This window comes from Bradysia coprophila, chromosome X (assembly GCF_014529535.1).
Source record: "Bradysia coprophila strain Holo2 chromosome X, BU_Bcop_v1, whole genome shotgun sequence".
NCBI lineage: Eukaryota > Metazoa > Arthropoda > Insecta > Diptera > Sciaridae > Bradysia > Bradysia coprophila.
This window is the reverse complement of record NC_050737.1, coordinates 6,199,288-6,220,230: the sequence shown is the minus strand read 5'-3', so window position 1 is coordinate 6,220,230 and position 20,943 is coordinate 6,199,288. Positions and strand designations below refer to the sequence as shown.

The window sequence follows — 20,943 nt, the reverse complement described above, 5'->3', positions numbered from 1 at the left end:
TTACACGCAAATTTTGTATCAATCCTAAAAATTTAACACGAAAAATGCCAAATTAATTAAGCGATTCACAAACTTTTATTTACTTCTATTGATCCCAGCAAAACAACGCAATTAGAATACTATTTACTATTTACCTTCAGAGTATATAGCAGGGAATTGACTCAATAAATAAAAATATAATTAAAAAGATTAAAACTTCAGGTTACATGCCAAATTACAATGTGACAAAATTCTGAGTCCTCTAAAATAGGAATGACAGACAAATAATTGAATTGAGGATTTAATAACAGCAATGTCTTGTATACATAACTTTAGCGGTAAAAGACAATAAAAAATCAAAGCAAATCAAATTTACTATTTTTCTCATCAAAATTATATTCTCACCGGTGCATCATCTCTTTTCTAGCACTGACATCGTAGAACCAATACGAAAACTATATTAGCACGAGACGAATTAAGTCATTAAATAATACAGCGATCGATGCATCACACTCAATAAAAACGAGTTTCTAAGCATTTTGTTAATCTCGACGCATTCGATCGATGGTTATGATGACCATCAATTCATCAAATTGTTAGTCTCCTAACATCATTTTTTCTATAAAATTATTGACTGAAGAAATGAGACTGAAGAATTCTTTGCTCAAACGACTAATTCAATACATTAAAACTCCATGGTATAATAGGTATACTACCGGAGAAGATAAAAAAAAACGACCAACGTTAATTTATATTCGCAATATTTCTGCACACACAATTCGTATCTTTTTTTATTTTATTTTTAAATGTTCACTCACGCAAAAACGCAAGAATTTTTTTTTTCGCTTCTTTGCCATTTTGGCCATAGCTCTTTGGGTATACGTAAACCACATTAACAGGTCCAATGACCTGTATCTATTATAATCAGTTTGGCAATTATAGTTTATTGACTTTTGGTTTTATGAGATATGTTTTTTTTATTATTATTATTTTCTAAAGATATTTTGCGTGTTGTGCGAATATATAAAACTTCGTTAACATTGTACGAAAACAAACGCAAACACAAACACACCAATTCAAAATTGATCGATGGTTTTGCATTGGCATGTTACATAGAGTAATTTATAGAGACGAGCGGTTTGCATGATGTCAGCAGCTATTAATCTATTCCTTTTGATACTTTCGGAATGTCCTTTTTTTACCAGTCCGATGGAACTATTACGAAACGCACTTTTATATACAAAATATAATTTTCAATATGAAGGAAATTAAAGGTCAGGTTTTTACACTTTCATTTGGAAACAAAGTAATTCTGTATGTACTGAAAACCTCACACGGTACGATACGGTTAAGAATAGTTGTGTAACTTCTCCAAAACTTCGACCAATAAGTTTAATACATTTAATATTTAAACAAATCGTTCGACTTTCCTCAATAATTTTCAGTACAATTTTTTCCTCCAAACGATTTCTCGTTCGCTCTTACCAGTCACTAAAAATACCTCTGCACGAGAGTAATGAATACCGTTGTTCCTTACTTATGCTAAGAGGCTTTTTTTGGCGATTTAGAATTCCCTTAAAAAACCTTTAAGCATTCGTTAGGAAAATAACCATTGTTGAATATCTTCCAGTAAATACATCAGATACGGCATGATGTCTTGTGGACCATTATTACGAATGAAACTGAAACATTTCTAATATTACTAAAAAACGTTTACTGTTTTATGCGATAAAATTCACATTTTCTGCTCTGTCTTCTGATGGATTGCACCAGCGATGTACAGTAAAACTAATGGTATAGTCTAAAGATGCAGTGTTCCTACTTTACAGTTGTGGCTTTTTGTTTAAAATGTATGGAAAAATCGAAGTCATTTTAAACATTCGTCGATTCTTCATATCACCTATGAAACTGTCATCAACAAATTGGTCGTTCAATCTTCCTTGTCAGCCTTACATTGATACCTTTAACACGACCTAAACAAAATAGTATAAGTATGACTTAACTTATGGGGAAGGATTTGCAGTAAGATCAGTATTCCCAATGTCCATGACACCATGCCTGGTCAAATTGAACTATCTGGAACTATTGAAACTGGTCGAAGTTTTGGCGAAATTTCTCTAAATGTCAAAGATGCTGATAAAAAGTATTGGTTCTAGAAGGATATTTCAGAACTATCATAGAAACTGGTCGAAGTTTTGGCGAAGTTTCTCTTAATGTCAAAAAAGCTGATTAAAAGTTATGGTTCTAGAAGTATTGGTTCATTTAGCTTTAGAACTGATAGTACCTGCCTTGAGATCCGACAACAGGATTATCAGAAAGTTGCTAAATAAAATGGTATACGTTTCAGGCCAGGAGAAAAAATCACGCTGATGGGGATGTTATCCTATTAATGACACACACTCCAACTTGGAACCCCACCATCTCGAGAGGGATTACGGGATTACTTCTCTTTTCTAAAATCTATCAAAACTCTACCGATAGAGAACGTTTCGCTATTTCACTGAAAGATGTCCGAAGTAACAGAACTTTCAACAGAAAATTAATTATTTTTTACTCGACGTATTTCACTCAAATAAAATGCCATCGTATAGCACATGATCTCCGTTTAACAATCGACCCTATATCGGCTTGGCGATAAGGGCAAGGTAATTATATCTACCTTAGATAAGGGTTTGAAAAAACGTTTGCTGTCATTTCATCATATTCCAAGCCTATATAGGGCTGTTTTAAAAACTTATTACTGTTCCACAGTTCTGAGGTGTGCTTCACGATGGCATTTTATGTGACTAACATCTGTCGAATAAAAAATTAATTATTTTTCTGTTGGCATTGGCTTTGTGGTAGCGACATCTTTCAATGAAATTGTGAATCGTTCTCTATCGGTTGAGTTTTGATAGAAGAGAACTGATGCCGTAATCCCTCTCCTGGGCCAGAGAACTAAAAATGCAAAGCCAGAGTTATGCAAAAGTAGGACAATTTCTAATTAACAATGTTTCCAATTGTTCAACTGTCTTATTCCTTCATAATTTATTTGCCCTTTACAATGGACGAAATTTCCACTTAGTAAACCTAATTCTTAAGCTGGAAACTTTAACGAATCCTTCACTAATACCTACCATAAAGGACCGGAAACAAAATCAAAATCCTTTTAGCATTCAGTGTACACAATTATCAATCAATTAAAATGTCAATGGATGCAAACCTGAAAAAAATCACAAAATATTTATCTTCATCACAAAACATCTTTTTTATTAGTTTTTCAAATCTAAAACGTCAGGCCAGCACCTCATTAATTAAATCAGTCAAGATTGCTCTTTTCTTTCGATGGGAGGCAAAATAAAGAAACTCACTCTTACAATTACTCCGTATCCGTATGTACAATACTGTAAACTCATTTAAATAAATGGCACAAATAAGAATTTGTTTAACACAACAATTGAAATAGAAGTGCCGATGAACTGGACAATATATTTCATGCAGAATAACGAAATTTCACGACTTCTCTTCAATTTATTTACAGACGGTAATCATATCACCAGTCACTTATTTTGATCTAAACAAGCGATCATCTCAAACAAGTCGACGTTTTTTAACGAATCTTTTTGGATCCTAGTTTCTAGCGAAACAAAACAAAGAAAATTTTAGGACCGTATCCGCAATGGTTCTATCAATTCCTACTATATACCTCTTACCATCATCGCATGCACTTAAATGCATATAATTTAGATTTAAAATCAATTAGGATACTTAGTTATGTCTTTGTAACTATTTGTTTTCATTGTTGCAACACTGTTTCCGCTACTTTTCATAAAATTAAATTTAACGACTAGCAAACCAGCAACCATTATTAGCTTTACATTGTAAAAAAATGAGCCTACATTGCCGTGTAATCTAAATTAATAAAATAAAAACACCCACTATTACTTGTAAGTAGACAAAATGGCGCTTAATTCATCGATCCACATTAATATTGCTGTTATTCATCACATAATTACATTTCAATCCCCCCGATATAACTGACAAATGCTATTAATTCACTTCACTCCAAAAATGTTGTCGCACTATCAGAAGTAGGAATACACGATTCTAAAAACTCTTGTGAAATAATAAACGAAATCTGATTCCAACCTCCAAAAATTCAATTGTAAATTTAGGACACTTTTAGAGCGCTTGATCCTTCGAAAATGAAGTTGGTCTTCGCAAATCTGTAAAAAATTCAATCAATAAAAAGGGCGAATTTTTACTGGTTGTAACTGTAACAGTGTCATGTTTTTCATCAAATTATAGTTAACAAGCTAACTACCAACCATTGGCTAGCTACAATTGGAAAACATTAGCACTCAGCCGTGTAATCTAAATTAATAAGGCAAAACACCCACTATTACTTGTAAGTAGACAAAATGGCGCTTAAATCATCGATCCAATCCACAACAAACTGTATTCCATTGTATTTCAACCTCCAATAAAACCGATTAAAAGTCGAGAAAATCGTGAAAGTTCAGCGACATATTAGGTTCATTATTGTGTCCTTTAACGTACCAAATTTTTTTTAACTTCAGAAAATGATCTATTCGATTCGAAAGTGTCAGAAATACTCTGACAGCTGTCGGAACGTTTCCGTTTCTGTTACCATTAATACAATCGATTCTGAACATTTTGTAAAAATTAGGAAACTCATTTTGTGGTGAATTTATAAAACATTGACTTAATTGGTTTGGGAGCCAAGAGAAATGCAAACTTTGTCGAAACCTTCGAATTAACCTTGATATCGCTTGATTGCAGTTTTTCGTTAGAAGTTCAGCGAAAATCGTTACACCTTTTTGAATGACCATTTTGAATGAGTGTTTATCAGGCTGAAACGTATTATCATAAAATACGTGCAATCGCAGACAATTTCAATTGTAAACGAGCACAAAACAAATAGAAAACACGACCCCCTCCTCAACTACCTATTTTCCGTTTACCACTAAATAAATATTTTGTACTCAATTTCGCAACACTTCCTCCGGCAATCTGTACAAAAATCAACAAGTCCTCGTTTATTGCATAATAATGCATTTAAATTGATTGCTCAACGTAACATGCATGGAAACAAAACGAGACCTAATCAACGGAATGCAGAAAGAACAAGGGGACTTTTGTGTCATTCGAATTATGTTCACCCCACAAAAGCATAATATACTCGTAAGAATTGTCTGACGTTTACACGTTAAATAACACGTCGGAAAGTGATGCAGGCTACAAAAGCTACAAGCTTCATACATTATAATATAGAAGATTAGTTAATTGCAATAGAGCTGTTAATTAATGATTAATAAGTAGCTCTTGTTTAGAATATCGTTTACAAAGTTGTTTTGGGGAGTTGATAGACACTGCGAGGTTTAAACATCAATACACAAGAATTTAAACGAAAAAGCTTTTCCGATTTTGGATTATTCGCGACCTAAGGGAGCTGAAACAATATAAACTACGATAAGTAAAAATATCAGAGAAATTAATGGCATTAATCTCACCATTAGCATGGCTATAACAATTACGGATCGTAGTTCACATAAATAGGACATTCGATATTTTTAACGTTGCGAATTGGCAACGGACTATTAGAATATCTACGAGTAAGTGTTACATAGAAAGCGAATGAAGGAAAAGTCATCTTGCCCAAATTGTAATCGACCAATGGTACAGAACTTCATTTTACCTGGAAAACATACTAATTCCAGGGTGGCGTTATCTAATATGCAGAACAAACACCAAAACAAACAAACAGAGCATAATTACTCTTCCCTTTCCCATGGATCGCGTGAAGCACAGGCGCGGATCCACCTATGTGCGGTCGAGGCGGTCGCCGGGGGTCAGAAGAAGATTTTTACATAGAAATTTTTTTTTTAAACAAAAGCCGTCTGGGTCAGAAACTGTTTGTCTTCTATCCGCCTGGGTCAGAGCAAAAGCTGGATCCGCCCCTGGTGAAGCAAAAGTGGAGATAAAATGCTGTTTCGGATCGCAGTATTTTTTGAAATGACTATACTTACAGAAATGTGGTGGAAATAATTTTTAATGTGTAGGCATCCTGTACGTTGTATTTACATTGTCTGCGATGAGAATGTAAATGGAACTTACATGTTAGACTTTTCGATGATTTACATGCTATGCGCGATCACTTACATGCGCTGGTCGGAAATTTTTCGATGATTTTGTTTATGTTTGCACTTCACACAAAACACGATATAAATTAGAATTTACGCAGGCACAACTATTTTTTGGTGCACTTGCCAACGATACAATTAAGAAAACACTAAAATCACAACTGAATTTACAATTTTAAACAACAAAATCAAAATTTTTTCACTGAAACTGAGAATGACAACAACAAAGAAGTCAAATAAATATCGCCGAAATGGCGTGCACAACCGATGCCTACTAAATGAATATTAAATTTTAGTGCAAAATGTTTAGGAGTGAAAAGGTTCCGAAATGCTATTTTTATGCAAAATTGTTTCGTAGTTTTCATCTTAGACAATGTAAATACAACGCACAGGATGCCTACACATTAAAGAACAGTACAGAAGAGCCTATGTGAATGAGTAATACATGTGTGCGAAATTAGGCGGTTCGCCTTCGGCTCACACGCCTCAAACATCGCACACATGTATTACTCGTTTACATAGGCTCTGCTGTAATCTACTAATAATTGTAGATGTCGTCGCAATAGTCGTAGCAATATTATGATAGTATTGTCACGAGGACGACAAGGACTGAAGTCCGGAAGTACTTTTACATACCTTGGGCATAAATTACGGAATTTTTCTCGTAATTTAGGCCCTCAGCATGAAAAGTTGTATACGCATCTGTTGTAGACCTTAGACGAATTATTCCTAGACAGGTATTTCGTACGGCAAAATGTGTCCCCAACATCAGTTTGTATGATGCACATTTCGTTTACGTAATTGACATTTTTGGTAGTTGTCAGTTTAGTTTAATATTTTGAAAATCCAACATCGCGAATGTAAAGTTTTGTTTTCATTTAATATTCGGGAAAATTTATCATTAATTTACTGAAACAAATATTGTACAGACGCGTGTTCTCGAGTGTGGTTTAGGTCTAAACTTTCAAGTGTTGAGCATGGAAAACTTAACACGTAACTCTTCCGGCCTGCTCAATCGTTGCGTAAATAACGACAATAGCTATTTCCTAACTAGTGTTGAAATATCGCGATTTCGTCGTTTAGGAAAACATACCAACTTATTCTATAATACTTTTTAAGCGGATTCGATTCCAGCACTCGCCTCCGGCTCGATCTGGATACCTCTCATTCGCTAAAAAAGCATTTAATAGTTATTTATATGCTTTTTAGGCACTAGACGTGTAGATTGTCACTCAGGGCCATAGGCCGTGAGTGACAATACATATCGTGTGCCTAAAAAAGCATTTATCATCGAGTTGTATACAACATCGTCACTTGTTGCGAAAATAACTAGTTCCTTATTTTATAGCGTTGTAATCGGGTGTAATCAAAGAATATAAATACTGGAGGTAGTGCAAACACTTTACGGAACCCAAGTTAGACCCAAGATCTGTTATGTTGCAACCATGACGTTTGGCGTAATAATGCTATTTGGGTAATATTAACTTTTAACATGTGTTGCAATCTAACAAATTGAATTTGACTTGTAACCAACGTTATAAAAATTATGTTGACACGAAACTAGGGAGTTTTTCTATGGATTTGCATTACCTTCAGTGTTTATATACTTATGGTGAAAATAGTTTCTACAATAATCGCAATCCTTTTTGAAAACTATTCGCATTCTTCTCTTGGAGGACACTGACTGTTTTTATGGTTCATTATAGATTTGCAGCCTTTCATGCACAGACGAATTTATGAATATGCAACGAAATGAGTGAACTTCAGAATTTTGGGATATATTTCCACATCATTCTGATAGCAATGAGCCAATTTCACCGAGATCGCATTCAACCCTAAAACTTCTTCAAATTATTTTGTTAATATTTTCAGTGATATGTCACAATGAAATAGGTCTTGTTTTATATACACACAGTAACAACCGACCATCTGCCCATAATTACAATAACTGTAACGACTGAAATGACTGAAACCATCGGAAAAAAAAACTTCTCGAACACGTGAAAGTGTAAATAATTTCAAATCAATCTAATGCCAAATTAACTTTTCCACCGCAGTACAATTATATTATATGGGCATCAGTCAACAGCTTCATTTGCAATAAATTTTCAACGAATTATCTGACTGACACTTTAGCCGCTTATTCGAAATTGTATGTGTTATTTGATTCCATTGCAATAAAATCGTATATTATAACCATTTACCATATTATATCTGCCAATTATGCAGTTCCATTTCCATTAATAAAAAAAATAACAATACAATTACACACATATTGAGTTAATTATGCAGAATAATTAATGAAATATTTGATGATTGACTAATTGTACCTCTCTCTAACATATTTAAAACAAAATCAATCGCTCTTTATTCCCACGAACATAATCATTCTTCGTTTTAACTGAATATTGTGCACATAAAATTGATTCGACATAAAGGGATATAATAAAAAAAGGTTGCGGTCATCAGCTTTATTGTGTATCACTCTCAGAAAACAAGGAAATGCTGTGAACATTAATTACCTTATGGCAATTATAAGCTGCATTTTTTACGTACGTAGGTAATTTTACACAGAGAAAAATGTTCTTTGCTTTTTAACACCGTACTGTAAGCAACTATCAGGTTTGTAACACTTGAAATTAACCGGGGGCTGAGACTGAAAAGTTTTCAGTGAAAACACATGAGCAATTTTGTGTTGCTGAGATCGAGAATTATGCTGCGTTTTCCATTGTATGTGGACGCAAAATTGATCGTGTCTTTGGGCCGTCAGCACAAAGCTCCAGATACCTTAGGGTTAGGTTAGGATGCCTCACTAACGCGAATGTCCACATTCCGCGAGTAAGGCGCCTTAACCTGGCCTTAAGTGAAACTTAACTGATTTTAAAAATTTCTTTTTTTTTGATGAAAGAAGATCGAAATTGTGACCTTTAGTCTAGATGGTCACCAATATTTTTCTTTTTTTCTTTATTTTTCTAGTTAATTTTTTGGGGTACTTTGGTCATGTTGAACCAAACAATAAAATTGATTTCTTTGCTATCGTTAAAGAGAGATTCTTTCGGTGATGAGCAGATTAAGAATTTAAAAAGTGTAATCGATGTTGCTCAGATTCTTTTATTTGCCAAATAAAAGAATCTGAGCAACATCGAATAAACTTTTTTAGAACTTAAAGAAAGACTTTTGTGGAATTTAATTAACTTTCCCAAAATTCCAAAAAAGCTTATGGTTCAAAAAGCTTTTCGACGCTCACTCCAACCAAAAGTCACTTTCATTTGGATATAACTTTAAAATTGAAAGAAATTGCGTTCTTTTCATCTTGAGCTAAAAGTTTTTCATTTTTTATTAAAACTAAATAAGAGCAATTCCTGAATGCAAACTCAAATCGAAGATAAGTTTCAATCGAATCGAACGCTTTTTCTTCCGTGTACAATACTCTCATTTTACATTGATGGTCGGCCGATGCAGATGTTTTGTTATCAGAACATAATAAACCGCTCTATTTTATTCGGAAATATATTTATGATAAACGAACGGTTTATAAAGAGTGGAATATAATGGTTGAATCATAAATGTTTACCATAACATTCCTTTGATGCAGTCATAATGTTAATAAAATTTGATTAATCTGTAAAGTACCATTTAAGTAATTGCTCAAATAGTTGACGATGCTACACACCTTGCGGATATTTTCTACGAATTTTCGGAGTCTTCTTTTATCCCCTGTAAATATCTGAAATTAGAAATGAACTCAGGTCTTGAGGCTGTTACTCATGTCGAATTAAAATAGTTGGATCTGAAGATATGTGTCTTATTATCCACAGATACTCAATGACTTACGACGTCATTTACAGTCCCGTGTTTCCCACTCAAGATCAGATAGTGAGTGACGTCACCCAACACACAACGCATAGAAAAAATTCAAAACATTCGGTCAGACCAAAACAACGGTCCAGAAATTTATAAGGTGTAACTGCGTCTGTGATAGGTAAGTACGATTTTCCTTCCATCAATTAAAGCAAGTGCGTGAATGCATTCCCTTGAAGCGCGTAAAAAACAAACCGAAAGTTAATTGGCCATAAATCCGCTGAGGCGGTTTTCCGTATAAATATTCTATTTAGTCGATAAATCATTTGTAATATGTACGATGAAAATGAATTAATTTCGATTTTTTGTTATTATTATTATTATGTGCATACCTTTAAGTGCTAGTAAGGTGTAGAAGTTGTTTTGCATCAGTTTTATTTATCAGCAAGTGCATAGTTCACTCTATTAGCATTTTCGACAATAATTGATCATAAAATGCGACAATTGAGATAATAATGTCTTGAACAAAATAAAGAAATGATCTTGATAATCAGCTCACGTAATGAATGTATAAGATTGAGTAGATGGGAAAAATGGATTATCACATTTTGTACCGTCATCTGTGATCATAGTTGGAAGATTTTTTTTTTTCTCTAATCGTTTATCGGAATTCATTAAAACATATTTTTCATTTCGCGTATCTATAGAAGGGATTCCTTGCTTCAAATCTTAACAACTCAATGTGATGTACCGACAATGTCTAAGTTACCGTGTGTGCATCGCTAAAAAAAAGTGCAGAAGAAATTGTAATCAGCTGAAAATCTCATTACTTTCGTAGAATTTCTTCGTAGGTCTTTTTCGTTCTGTTTTCATATTATATCTATATCCAATACGTTAACTGTGTTCGCATTCGCGACTGAATAAAAACAACAATAGACGGGACTCAACTTGCAGCTAAATTGATCTATCTGGAATAGAGATGCACGAGAGATCACAGGTCGAGCTTCAATTATCGGTCGTTCATTTTAATAAGTTTCTTAGTGCGCGGTTCATATAATTCGCAGATAATTTTGGAATAATTGGACTGTAATGTTCCATTTAAAGTGAAGGAATGCAATGAAAATTGAATAATATTCTCGTTTTATCGAAACAATTTTTCTTTCTGGTTCGTATGCGAATTCGAAACGTAACGGAACATTTTTGGATATTTTGATTAATCAATTTGTGCTATCCCTTCAATTGTGTTCGATGACATGTCTGGTATTATTTACCACATTTCAAAATACAACAATCTTGGGTTTGATAGAAATCTTTGTGCCACCGAGAATTGAAATGCGACTCTTTTCAGCACTCATTTTAGTGTTGTAAAGTGACTTATTTCAGCACCCGTTTGATGTGATATTACAACACTCAAAGCAGTGTTGATATGGAATTTGTATGAGTTGTTACAGCATTCGTTTTAAAAAAATGCAAAGCAACGTGATCGATCAAATTTGAAGAGTGATTGTTTACAATGAAAATTATGATTTTTTGTGCTCTTGTCTATTTCAATTCTCGGTTGGCACAAAGCATGATGTGTTACACGTATTGTAATGAGATTTTTTCAGCACACGACCCAATTTTCCTTACTCGCTCGTCGCTCCGCTCGTAAGGAAAACTTGGGTCTAGTGCTGAAAAAATCAACATTACAATACTTGTAACACAACATACTATTTCAGAATGACGAATAGAGTAGAAAATGTGCAACATTTCAGTTCAACCTAAAATGTGCAACCTTTATTTTCAAGAAGAGTTTTAATTAAATTTGATATTTTAGTTGAAGTGAGATGTTGAATTATTACAATAAATTTGGTGTCATGTTACAAGTAACTTTGAAGTTGAAGTTTTGGTTTATTTTAAGAGATTCTGACTAATTTTCTACTAACTTGAAAATCGTATCGAGCTTTGATAAGCTTTTAAGTTTAATCTAAAGTTCAAAAAAGCTCGCCGAAGCCCTTGAAAGCTATAAGAAAATCACTGTAACATGTACACGATAATAAATATTTTTGATGGTCTTGTGACCTGGACATGAATGCACTAAGTACATTGCACTTTATGTAACTAAGTGCAAACATTTAAATTTAAATTTTACATTTTTGCCTCAGCAACTCTAATAATATTAACACCTCACAAATTCACTTTTCAATCAATTCATTTAGTACCAAAATCTACGTCCTTATGTTTTCGAAGCACAATCGATACTTTCTTAAAAGAAAACTAAGTGATACATTGAAACATTGATAATTGCTTTTTATTGAAACAGTTTAAGAGTAATCTCACCTAATTAGCCAAGTACTGAGCTTCCACATCTCAAAGTTAACCGCGTTATCGTACCACTCAAAGAACTGTAAATTACTTCGCATATCGACTTAGCACAGCTCTACAAGAAATGAGAAATTAAATTTGAAAAATTTATACTTAGTTCGAAGGTTTTTATTACTTTTTCCAATTAACTAACTCAAAAGAACCCTGGCTGCTGATTAAAACCGGTAGGTTGAGGGTAATATGATTGTCCGAACCCTGGCTGTTGATTAAAGCCAAGGTTTTGTGGGTAGTTTGGTCGCCTATAATAATTATTACGACGTGCAGCTTCTCTAGCTGCAGCATTTCTAGCTTCTGTTGCTTCTCGAGCGGCAGCGTTTCGGGCTTCTACTGCTTCACGAGCTGCAGCATTTCTAGCTTCTGTTGCTTCTCGAGCAGCAGCGTTTCGGGCCTCTGTCGCATCTCGTTCCGCAGCGTTTCTTGCGTCAGCTTCTTGCTGTGCACGTAATAAGAAAAACTGTGGTATTGGTCTAGGTTCGGGATCAGCATTATTTAACTGAAGTGAAGATATTTTTGATTTGTCTTTAAGAGTATCACCATTTTTTCCTTACCGCGAAGATACAAAAAGCGATGACGATGAAGATTATTTCCTTCATTTTAAAATTTTTCACTGTTGATGCACTTGAAAATAGAATCGGAATATGCTCGTTCGGTGTCTGTAACGTTTCTGTTGTCCGATGAGCAAATTGATAAAGATTTTGTTTAGCTGAATGATGGATCAAAATAAATTTCGTTTAAAGATAAACCAGTTTGTCTGTCTACTACTACGTATTTACGCTTTTGTGAACCAACTCGTTCTCAAAAAAACCCCCGGACATTATCTTTCATGGAAATTACCAAGACTTTTTACAAAAAAGAAAAAAACGATGTAGAGTCGTTCAGCTTAAGTTAGTAACAATACAAAAATAGGAAATAAACCAGCAGACAAACCTTGTGGTCATCATGACAATGTATTAAATGCGTATTCAAAGTTTATTGATTTGTTTGGGTTTTTATTCAACTTAAATAGTGGGGTCTGCTAACATATTATAGGTCGTACACTAAAAACGTCGTGATCATGTAGTAATTACGTCTTAAAAATTTGGAGTGTCGTCAGTTAGTATTTTTAAATTATTCTCGTAGCTAACAGCCAGAGTCTGAGCTCACAAAAAATCTGATGAAAATATGTGAAGCTATATGTGAAGTCCTGGTCCAAGTGCCTTTTTCCTAAATTTGTCCTCATATTCCCGAATTTTCCTATACTTTTCCCAAAAATATATTTTTTAAATTAATAAAAATTTGGGAAAGTCTAGGGAAATGTTAGAAAGTTGAAGAAAATATGGGAAAATGTTTTCCGAAAAACCGCACCCGTTTCTATCAGATATGGGCGAAAAGAATTCTAAAATTGGAAATAATTTACCCAAGCATGACTAAACTATGGGCTAAACAAATAAGGAATCAATGATCAGTTCTCTTAAAGTATAAAAAACCGAGACGCCCTGATTAGTTTTATTGAATTGTACTGAAATTATCAAGTTTCTCTAGCTAGGCCTCACTCGAGACAACTACCACTTTTTATATGGGGTGTTGTTCCTGTTTTTGACACTGAATCAATTTTCTATAAATTTAGCGAAATATCATCGAATGCCTTTATGCTTCCTCATAAGCGTACCTCCGAATCATTTTCGATGAAACGTTAGTGGCTATCAACACAACACCATTCAAAAAATGATCGTCAAGAATTTCAATGTTCCAATTTTGGTTAATAATCTCTCGATTTCGCATTCCACCAAAAACTGTCGTTGAAATTATGATCCTGTTTCCTTGCGGAGAACTCTTATCCTCTGAATCACATCATCCTCACGGAGTTGTTTTCCTGCACCGAAATTGAAACAAATAGTTTCGCTTAGGACATTTCGAAAACAGTTTATTTTTGGTAACTGTATGTCCACTGAACCTGGAACAATTCAAACTTGTCGGAAAATAAAATTTTTAACAAAAGAAACCTTCAAATATCACAAAAAAATCAAAACAGAAAATAATAAATTCGTCTCGGAGCTGGTTATATGAATGGATGTGGTCGCGGTATGCGACATTTTATTTCTGTACTTTGCGACGGCGTAATTCGGCCTCAATTTGGACGATGGCACTGTGAAATACGAAATTTTTGTGATAATTAATTAATTTCCGTTCAAGCGAGGATAAAATCGGTGTCTGATCGAAATTAGCCAAAGTTAGAAATCAACAAAGTTTTGCAGATGGCAAGGACACCTAGCATAAAGTTCTGTATCTAAAATTCTCCTGTTTTTAAAGAATTCAAATTCGAAAGCTTTAAGACTTTGAGCCTGGTTCAAGTAATAATAAGCAATTTATGGCAAGATTTATAGATAAAGATTCGAGTCAGAAAAATTCGCTTCGTCCGTTATTGTTGTTGTAAGCCGAATTAAATTTTTGATATTTTTGTTGTTGTGTCAATTGTTTAAAAAAGAAAGAAACTTACGTCTTCACGTCTTTGGAAAAGGCATCCAAAGTGTCATTTCGCTCTTGCTTTATCGCTAATTCTGCCGCCGTTTCTGCACGTACTTCTTCCTTCTGTTTTTCAAGTTCCTGAATGCACTTTTTCGTCTCTTCCCCCTTCTGCTGAAGGTCGACCACTTTTTGGCTCAACACTTCGTCGCTCTGCGAATGAAGTTTTATTTTAAGCGATCTCGACAACATGACAGCGAGATAAAAATTTACGAAATTTTTCGGGATATCTTTAACCCAATTAAAGAAATTCACGATCATGTTACTTTCGTCTCGTTTTTCAGCATCCAATTCACTAAGTGCACCATCCATTCTTTTGATCTTGTCATCCACCTCCTTTTCGATTTTGCTCCAGTAATGCGCCCCCCGGGCACTTTCCTTGGCTCTAAGTCTGCCCTTTAGATCTGAAAGTGAAACAAAGCCAAAGCATATAGTAACCCTTTCCGCCGGAATGATTGTAAAGAATGTAAACTCTTACCTAGCTCGACATCGAGCAGATCATTCTGCAGCTTCAAAAGTAAATATTTGGTCTTCTTATCAATCAGTGTGGCCTTTTTACGCTCAAGTTCAGCACGAGCTCGTTTCTCCATTTCTTTCTGGCAGTGGAAAAGACACTAGTGAAGCATGAGACTCGAAATAATTCCGGTGGTGTGCATTCGCCGAATCTTTCACCAACGGTAAATAATTTTGTAACTTACCCCTTGTTTGACCTTACATCTTAACTGCTGAAGCTTTTCTTGAAAATCCCGATCGGCCATGTTGGTGTTTTTTGTTTAATTTTTTTTTTTTTCACTCGAAGCAGCTTAGATCGAAGGTTCGTGTCTGACTGAAGTCAGCAATCATACGATTAGGCAACAGTTGCTGTAATACTCACACAACTGTACTTTCATAAGGCGCAAGTATTTGCGATGTTATTTTGACTGCATCAAATTCAGAGAGATGGCAATCGCAACCTTAACAGAGATTGCAGAGATGTTTTCATGTGTTCACTAGGCATGGCTTTACTTCGGTCTTCGGTTCAACCAAACTAACATGAAAAATGGACTTTTATTTTTTTTGTCACTTGTTATGACCATATTGGCTAATAGCATAGCACTATGAACAAATCACTAGACAAAGCTAATAGTGATCTAAACATGACATTACTCTGAATGAAACTTGTGAAAATAAACCTTTCACAATGTTGACTGAAATTTGCTGAAACTTTGGGGAGATCATGTAGATGTAGATACGCGGCTGACACACCACGTTTCATACAACAAATTCACCACACCATAGAAATTCAATTTTGGAGAAGGTGTGTTCCCGCGTATCTAATAAAATGGTGATCTGTGTGACCTCCCTAAAGTTTACAGCCTTGGAAATATTTACATTGAAGCCATAAAGAATTGGGCTGAGAAGAATATTTTTACTTGAGAACTTTGATATGTTTTTGAAATTACTTACCTCAATATCACATTTAAATCCTCACTTCTCTATTAAGTACAGGTAATTTCCACATTTCTTACTGAAAAATTTGGAAGACAATTATCACTGGACGAGATTGAATTTTTTATTTGCAGAGAATCTACAAAATTTAATCTCGTAATGCCTATTCAATACATAAATTCATTGGTATTGTATTTTGCTTACTATTATTAAGACTCAGATATCCATTGGGGGATCGATTTCTCTCATTTTAAAATATTTCATTTTATTCTAGCATAGATTTAGTTTAAACCAATAAGTCCCTATTCGGCTCAATAGTACATCTGATTTCCTTTCCAATGACACCCCACACGACCCCGTACGGCTCGTGTAACAGTAGAAATTTATGTAAAAAAAAGTGCAAGTTTTCGGTTTTTGATTACGTTTCACCAGCCACACAACCTTCCAATTTTTTTTAAGCGGTTTTGGCTTCTAGGCACCTATAAAAAAGTCCACTTGAAAATGCGTCCGATTTCGATAGGCTGTTTTTCAAACAATACAATACTGCAACAAAGTCGCTAGTATTAAGCTCTAATGAATACATTGAGCTACATACCTCACATTTGTTTTCGAACCCTTATCAAACTACGCAAAATTTCTGGATCAGATTTTTTGAAACTGAATTAAATTAATTAAAGTAAAGCCTTCTTACTGAAAACTTATATAATTGGTTGTACGTTCGATTGTTTTTTACATGTCTGTCTATCTAATAAAAAATCGCCCTTCTTGATACTCAGTAATTTCATATAATTCCGGATTTCTTGAGTGCTGTCAATAGAGTCGAACATTGTTCAATTCTTTATATTAAAGAACTCCCGACTAATGAATTCCAATAAATGTTTCAGCTTCTTCAATAAAGCCTCTCTGACTCGAATAACTGCAGCAGCAAAAAAAAAAGAATGAGAAAAACAAAGCAACTTCTCGTCATTGAAAAATACATAAAAAAAAATTCATGAAACATGCATCGAAGAGAAAATCGACTGATGATTTTCGTGGGAGGCTATGCTGTTCGGAGTTTGGGCACAAGAAAAAAAAATCCGTAACAAGGAATGAGTTGCAATTTGCAATGCGGGCGAAAATGAAAAATATCTAAGAAGACGTTTTTCCAGCGCAAACATTGGCTGTATTATAGCATTTCGTTCTATACACATTCGAGAGTTTGATGGGTGGTATAACCCCGAAAAAATACATACCCTATTCGGGTAAACGACCTGAATTTACCTTATGGGCTCGTTATGTTTTTGTGTGTATGTTGCTGCATTTGATAGAACACACAAAATTGTATATTTTTCGTTGAATTTTTGAGAAGTTTTCTGGCAAAAACAAGTGAAACGATGTCTGGGTCTGGTCGTTGTTTTATTTTTATTTTTTTCATGCAAGCACTCAAGGTAGATTATAAAACTACATGTGGTAAACATAAGGGTTGGCCGGATATTTTCAGCACAAGGTGTGTGTTGTTGAACTTAAATATTTTTATAAAATTCCTATTTTGTTATGAGTCGATTTTGCCGGCTGATGATTAGGTTTAATAAACTATACAAAACATTTGAGCACAGAAATTTGTATATTCAACTGAATAATCATAAACGTATTTAACTTTCATCAGTAACATCGTTAATTATTGAGCACAAAATTCATATTTTTATTTCATCAACTGTATTAATTCATCAAGTTTATTCGTTAATTGGAATAAATGTGCAACCTTTGATTCTGTGAATTTTCGTTTATGAAATTCAAAACCGTCACAATGTAATTAAACGACCATACCATTTTTACCTGTTTGTAAATACGTTTCTAAAATCAGTTTCTCTAAGAATTTATTTAATAAAATTTCTCTGCCACTGTACTATTTACAACACAACGAAATTGGAGTATACTTTACAATGTGAAATGTATGCGATATGCAATAAGTATATATACCATCAGCCGTTATTAGTTTTGCAAGAATTTTTAACGCATTTTTTTCCCGAATATCTGCATAACTTTATGAATCCGTTTTAATTCACCATAATATTGTTTGGCATTCGAAAATGGTCGTATTGAGTATGTAAGAGGGAATAAGTAAGAAAATAGCGAACTTGAATAATATGAGAGTATTGTTAAGCTTCTTTAAAGAATGTTGAATGTATGCAATTGATAAGTATTAAAATTAACAGCGTTGGGTTAAAGTTGTGGAAAAATATTGTCTTGTCTGAAGTTCGATAAAACATCCCCTTTCCATAATATAGACTCTGAATGTTCGGCTAAACTTGGGTAGGTCAAGACTTTTTGCTCCGTTTCAGATGATAGAAATAAAATGGAAGCAGACGTGACATAATTAAATTGCCACCTATTGCTGCACAAATAACTTAAGTACAGAAATTAGTAAGAATTTTAGTTGGAAACACATTTTGTTACGTAGGTGAATTTGTGCTAACGCTGATTTTTGCTAGCCGAGAAAGAAGTTTTGGAACTATTTGTGACTTTTGACCCTTTGCATTTTTAAGTTTTACGAAGCTTTCAAGCTTACCCCTTCCTTGTACAGATATTATCCCTCCCGACTACTAGAATGGTTGTACAAATCCTTTAATTATATAGTTCCAACTAGAAATTAGAAGTTATATAAACAGGGAGCCCACTCCTCCTTGATTCCTTAAATCTCCTTGATTTTCAAAAATCCTCCTGAAACCTCCTTAATCTCCTCAAACTCCTTATTTTTAGTTTCACTCTAGTTAAAACTTCTAACATTTTAATTCTGACTGTATATCTATATTCAAAACCGTTCCTCGCTTACTTCACCAAAAAAAGCTCATGAAACCTAAATAATTAACAAATGAGATCGATAGTTCTAAAAGGTACTTGCAAAACCCTATTGCTTCAATTGTTCTTTTTATCGATTGTGTTGATGCTGCTGGTAACTTAAAATCATTTATTGTCAATCAATTGTTAACTTTCGTCTGGTGTGTATCGTGTTTGAGAAAAGTTTGGTTAAGTTAGCCAATGCGTATTTATTCCTCAATCATAGGAATTAGGGATTACAAACCGGTTTAAACCGAACCGGTTAACCGGGAGATTTTGGGCGTTAAAAAACCGCGGTTTTTTTATCAAGAAAACCGCGGTTTTCGGGTTTTCAATGAAGCGTTAGAAATCTCTAGTTTTTGGGAGAATTTAAGCATTTATATTGTGTATTGGTATCATTTCAGCAACGTTTTGAGCTAATTGCAGATAATTTCGCCAGCCATCAGTCTCTGTAAAAGAAAATTGTTATTCCTACCAATAGCTTTCGTAAACATGAAAAGGCTAACTTAAAATGTGAATAGTATTATAAGATAAATTATCTTAGTTCGTTTTAACGACAAATTTCCGTTTTCCGTGCTCAGACTCAAAATTTTGTGAAATAGAACTAACTAAGATACGTTAAAATAAGGGGCCTGATAGGTCTGATTATAAGGGGACAACGTGATCAACTCAGAGGTACAGGTTACGTCGCCTCTGAGTTGATGACGTTTTCCTTTCAGGTCGGTATATTTGGTGAAGATCTGGAAATTTTAGAGAATGCCGTAAGATTGTGGAGTATTTGGAGATCCTTTTAAAAAAATCAAAAATATTCTTAAAGTAAGCCCGAGAAGACATTTTGAAGATGCTTTAACATTGACTTTTCACCGAGTTGCATCCATTGTGCGTAATAAGAGGCGACTATTTTCCGCATTACGATTTTCAATTACATTTTTTTTTAAGAAGAAAGCAAAAAAGCCCAAACAAAGTGTTTTTTTAATTTTGTTAATTACGAAAAGCGAATGCATTAAATAAAAGAGCACGTTCTAAACGCTAAAAAGTAGTGGAACCAATTAGACTTGTTTAAGAATTTGCTTTAGATTTTGCTGTTCCGAAAAACCGCGGTTAACCGGTTAACCGCGGTTTTTTTACATAAAAAACCGAAACCGCGGTTTTTCAAAACGGGTTCGGTTTGCAATCCCTATAGGAATGCTGATCCTGAGCGAGGATTTAGCGTAAATAAATTTGTGTTTCCCGAAATTTCAAGGAGCAGCTCTTAGAAGAAACGATTGCGGCTATTCGGATAGAGTTAGGATGCTTTGTATTTCTACGATAAAGTTGAAGATTTTCCAATTATTCGAAAATTGTTAGACCTCCTGCTCGTCGGCCCGTAAAAGATATTTTTTTACATTTAGATGTAGAAAAAGAGCGAAAGGCGTTATTAGCAAAATCGAAACAAAACGAGTCAGACAAAAACGAAAAGCATAAGAAAGCCAACATTCAAAGCATCGAAGCTGAAATAGCTGAAGAGACTTTAAAGTTAAAAGTCACACTTCGTCAGTTGTAGTTAGCGAACGTAAATTAAATAAATAATCAGTGGCCAAAGCACAGATGATTTTAAATGCAGGCATTACAAGTAGCAAGAAGATGAAATCAAAGAAATCAAAAAAAAGACAGAAAAGTAAGAAACTAGGCTAATTTTTTTTTAAAATCTAACTGCGTGAACATAGGGGTACGTTGGGTATCTTATCTAGAGTAAACTTTTTTTGGAAAAATCTTTGATAAAATATTTGTGAAAAATTCGGAAAATATTTTCCAAAGAATATTCTTTGAGAAACACCAAAAAATCTACTTCATATATCCTTAACATGACTTTGGAAAGTCAAAACAATTTCGAATTCATCAAATTTAATCCAAAATCTCATATTTTAAA

General features: G+C 34.1%; 2 protein-coding genes across 3 annotated transcripts in view; both read right to left on the bottom strand.

The window, feature by feature from the left end:
* Positions 1-1,256: 1,256 nt before the first annotated feature.
* The window catches only part of LOC119085612, a 31,817-nt gene continuing 12,130 nt past the window's right edge, over positions 1,257-20,943 (bottom strand). The window contains exons 5-6 of the mRNA XM_037196035.1: positions 6,436-6,440; positions 1,257-1,293 (exon numbers count right to left, since the gene is read on the bottom strand). The gene's annotated coding sequence lies outside the window, so the exon portion shown is untranslated. The remainder of the gene's footprint in view (positions 1,294-6,435; positions 6,441-20,943) is intronic.
* LOC119085613 lies at positions 14,170-15,638 on the bottom strand. 2 transcript variants are annotated; one of them, XM_037196036.1, is made up of 5 exons: positions 15,488-15,638; positions 15,268-15,403; positions 15,003-15,193; positions 14,764-14,942; positions 14,170-14,412 (listed from the first exon to the last, which is right to left on the bottom strand). In XM_037196036.1, exons 1-5 carry the CDS (start codon positions 15,545-15,547, stop codon positions 14,361-14,363), a joined length of 618 nt encoding a protein of 205 aa, XP_037051931.1. In that variant the 5' UTR covers positions 15,548-15,638; the 3' UTR covers positions 14,170-14,360. The 2 variants fall into 2 exon arrangements, with proteins under 2 accessions (XP_037051931.1, XP_037051932.1); XM_037196037.1 differs by having other exon boundaries at positions 14,174-14,412; positions 15,268-15,385; positions 15,488-15,636.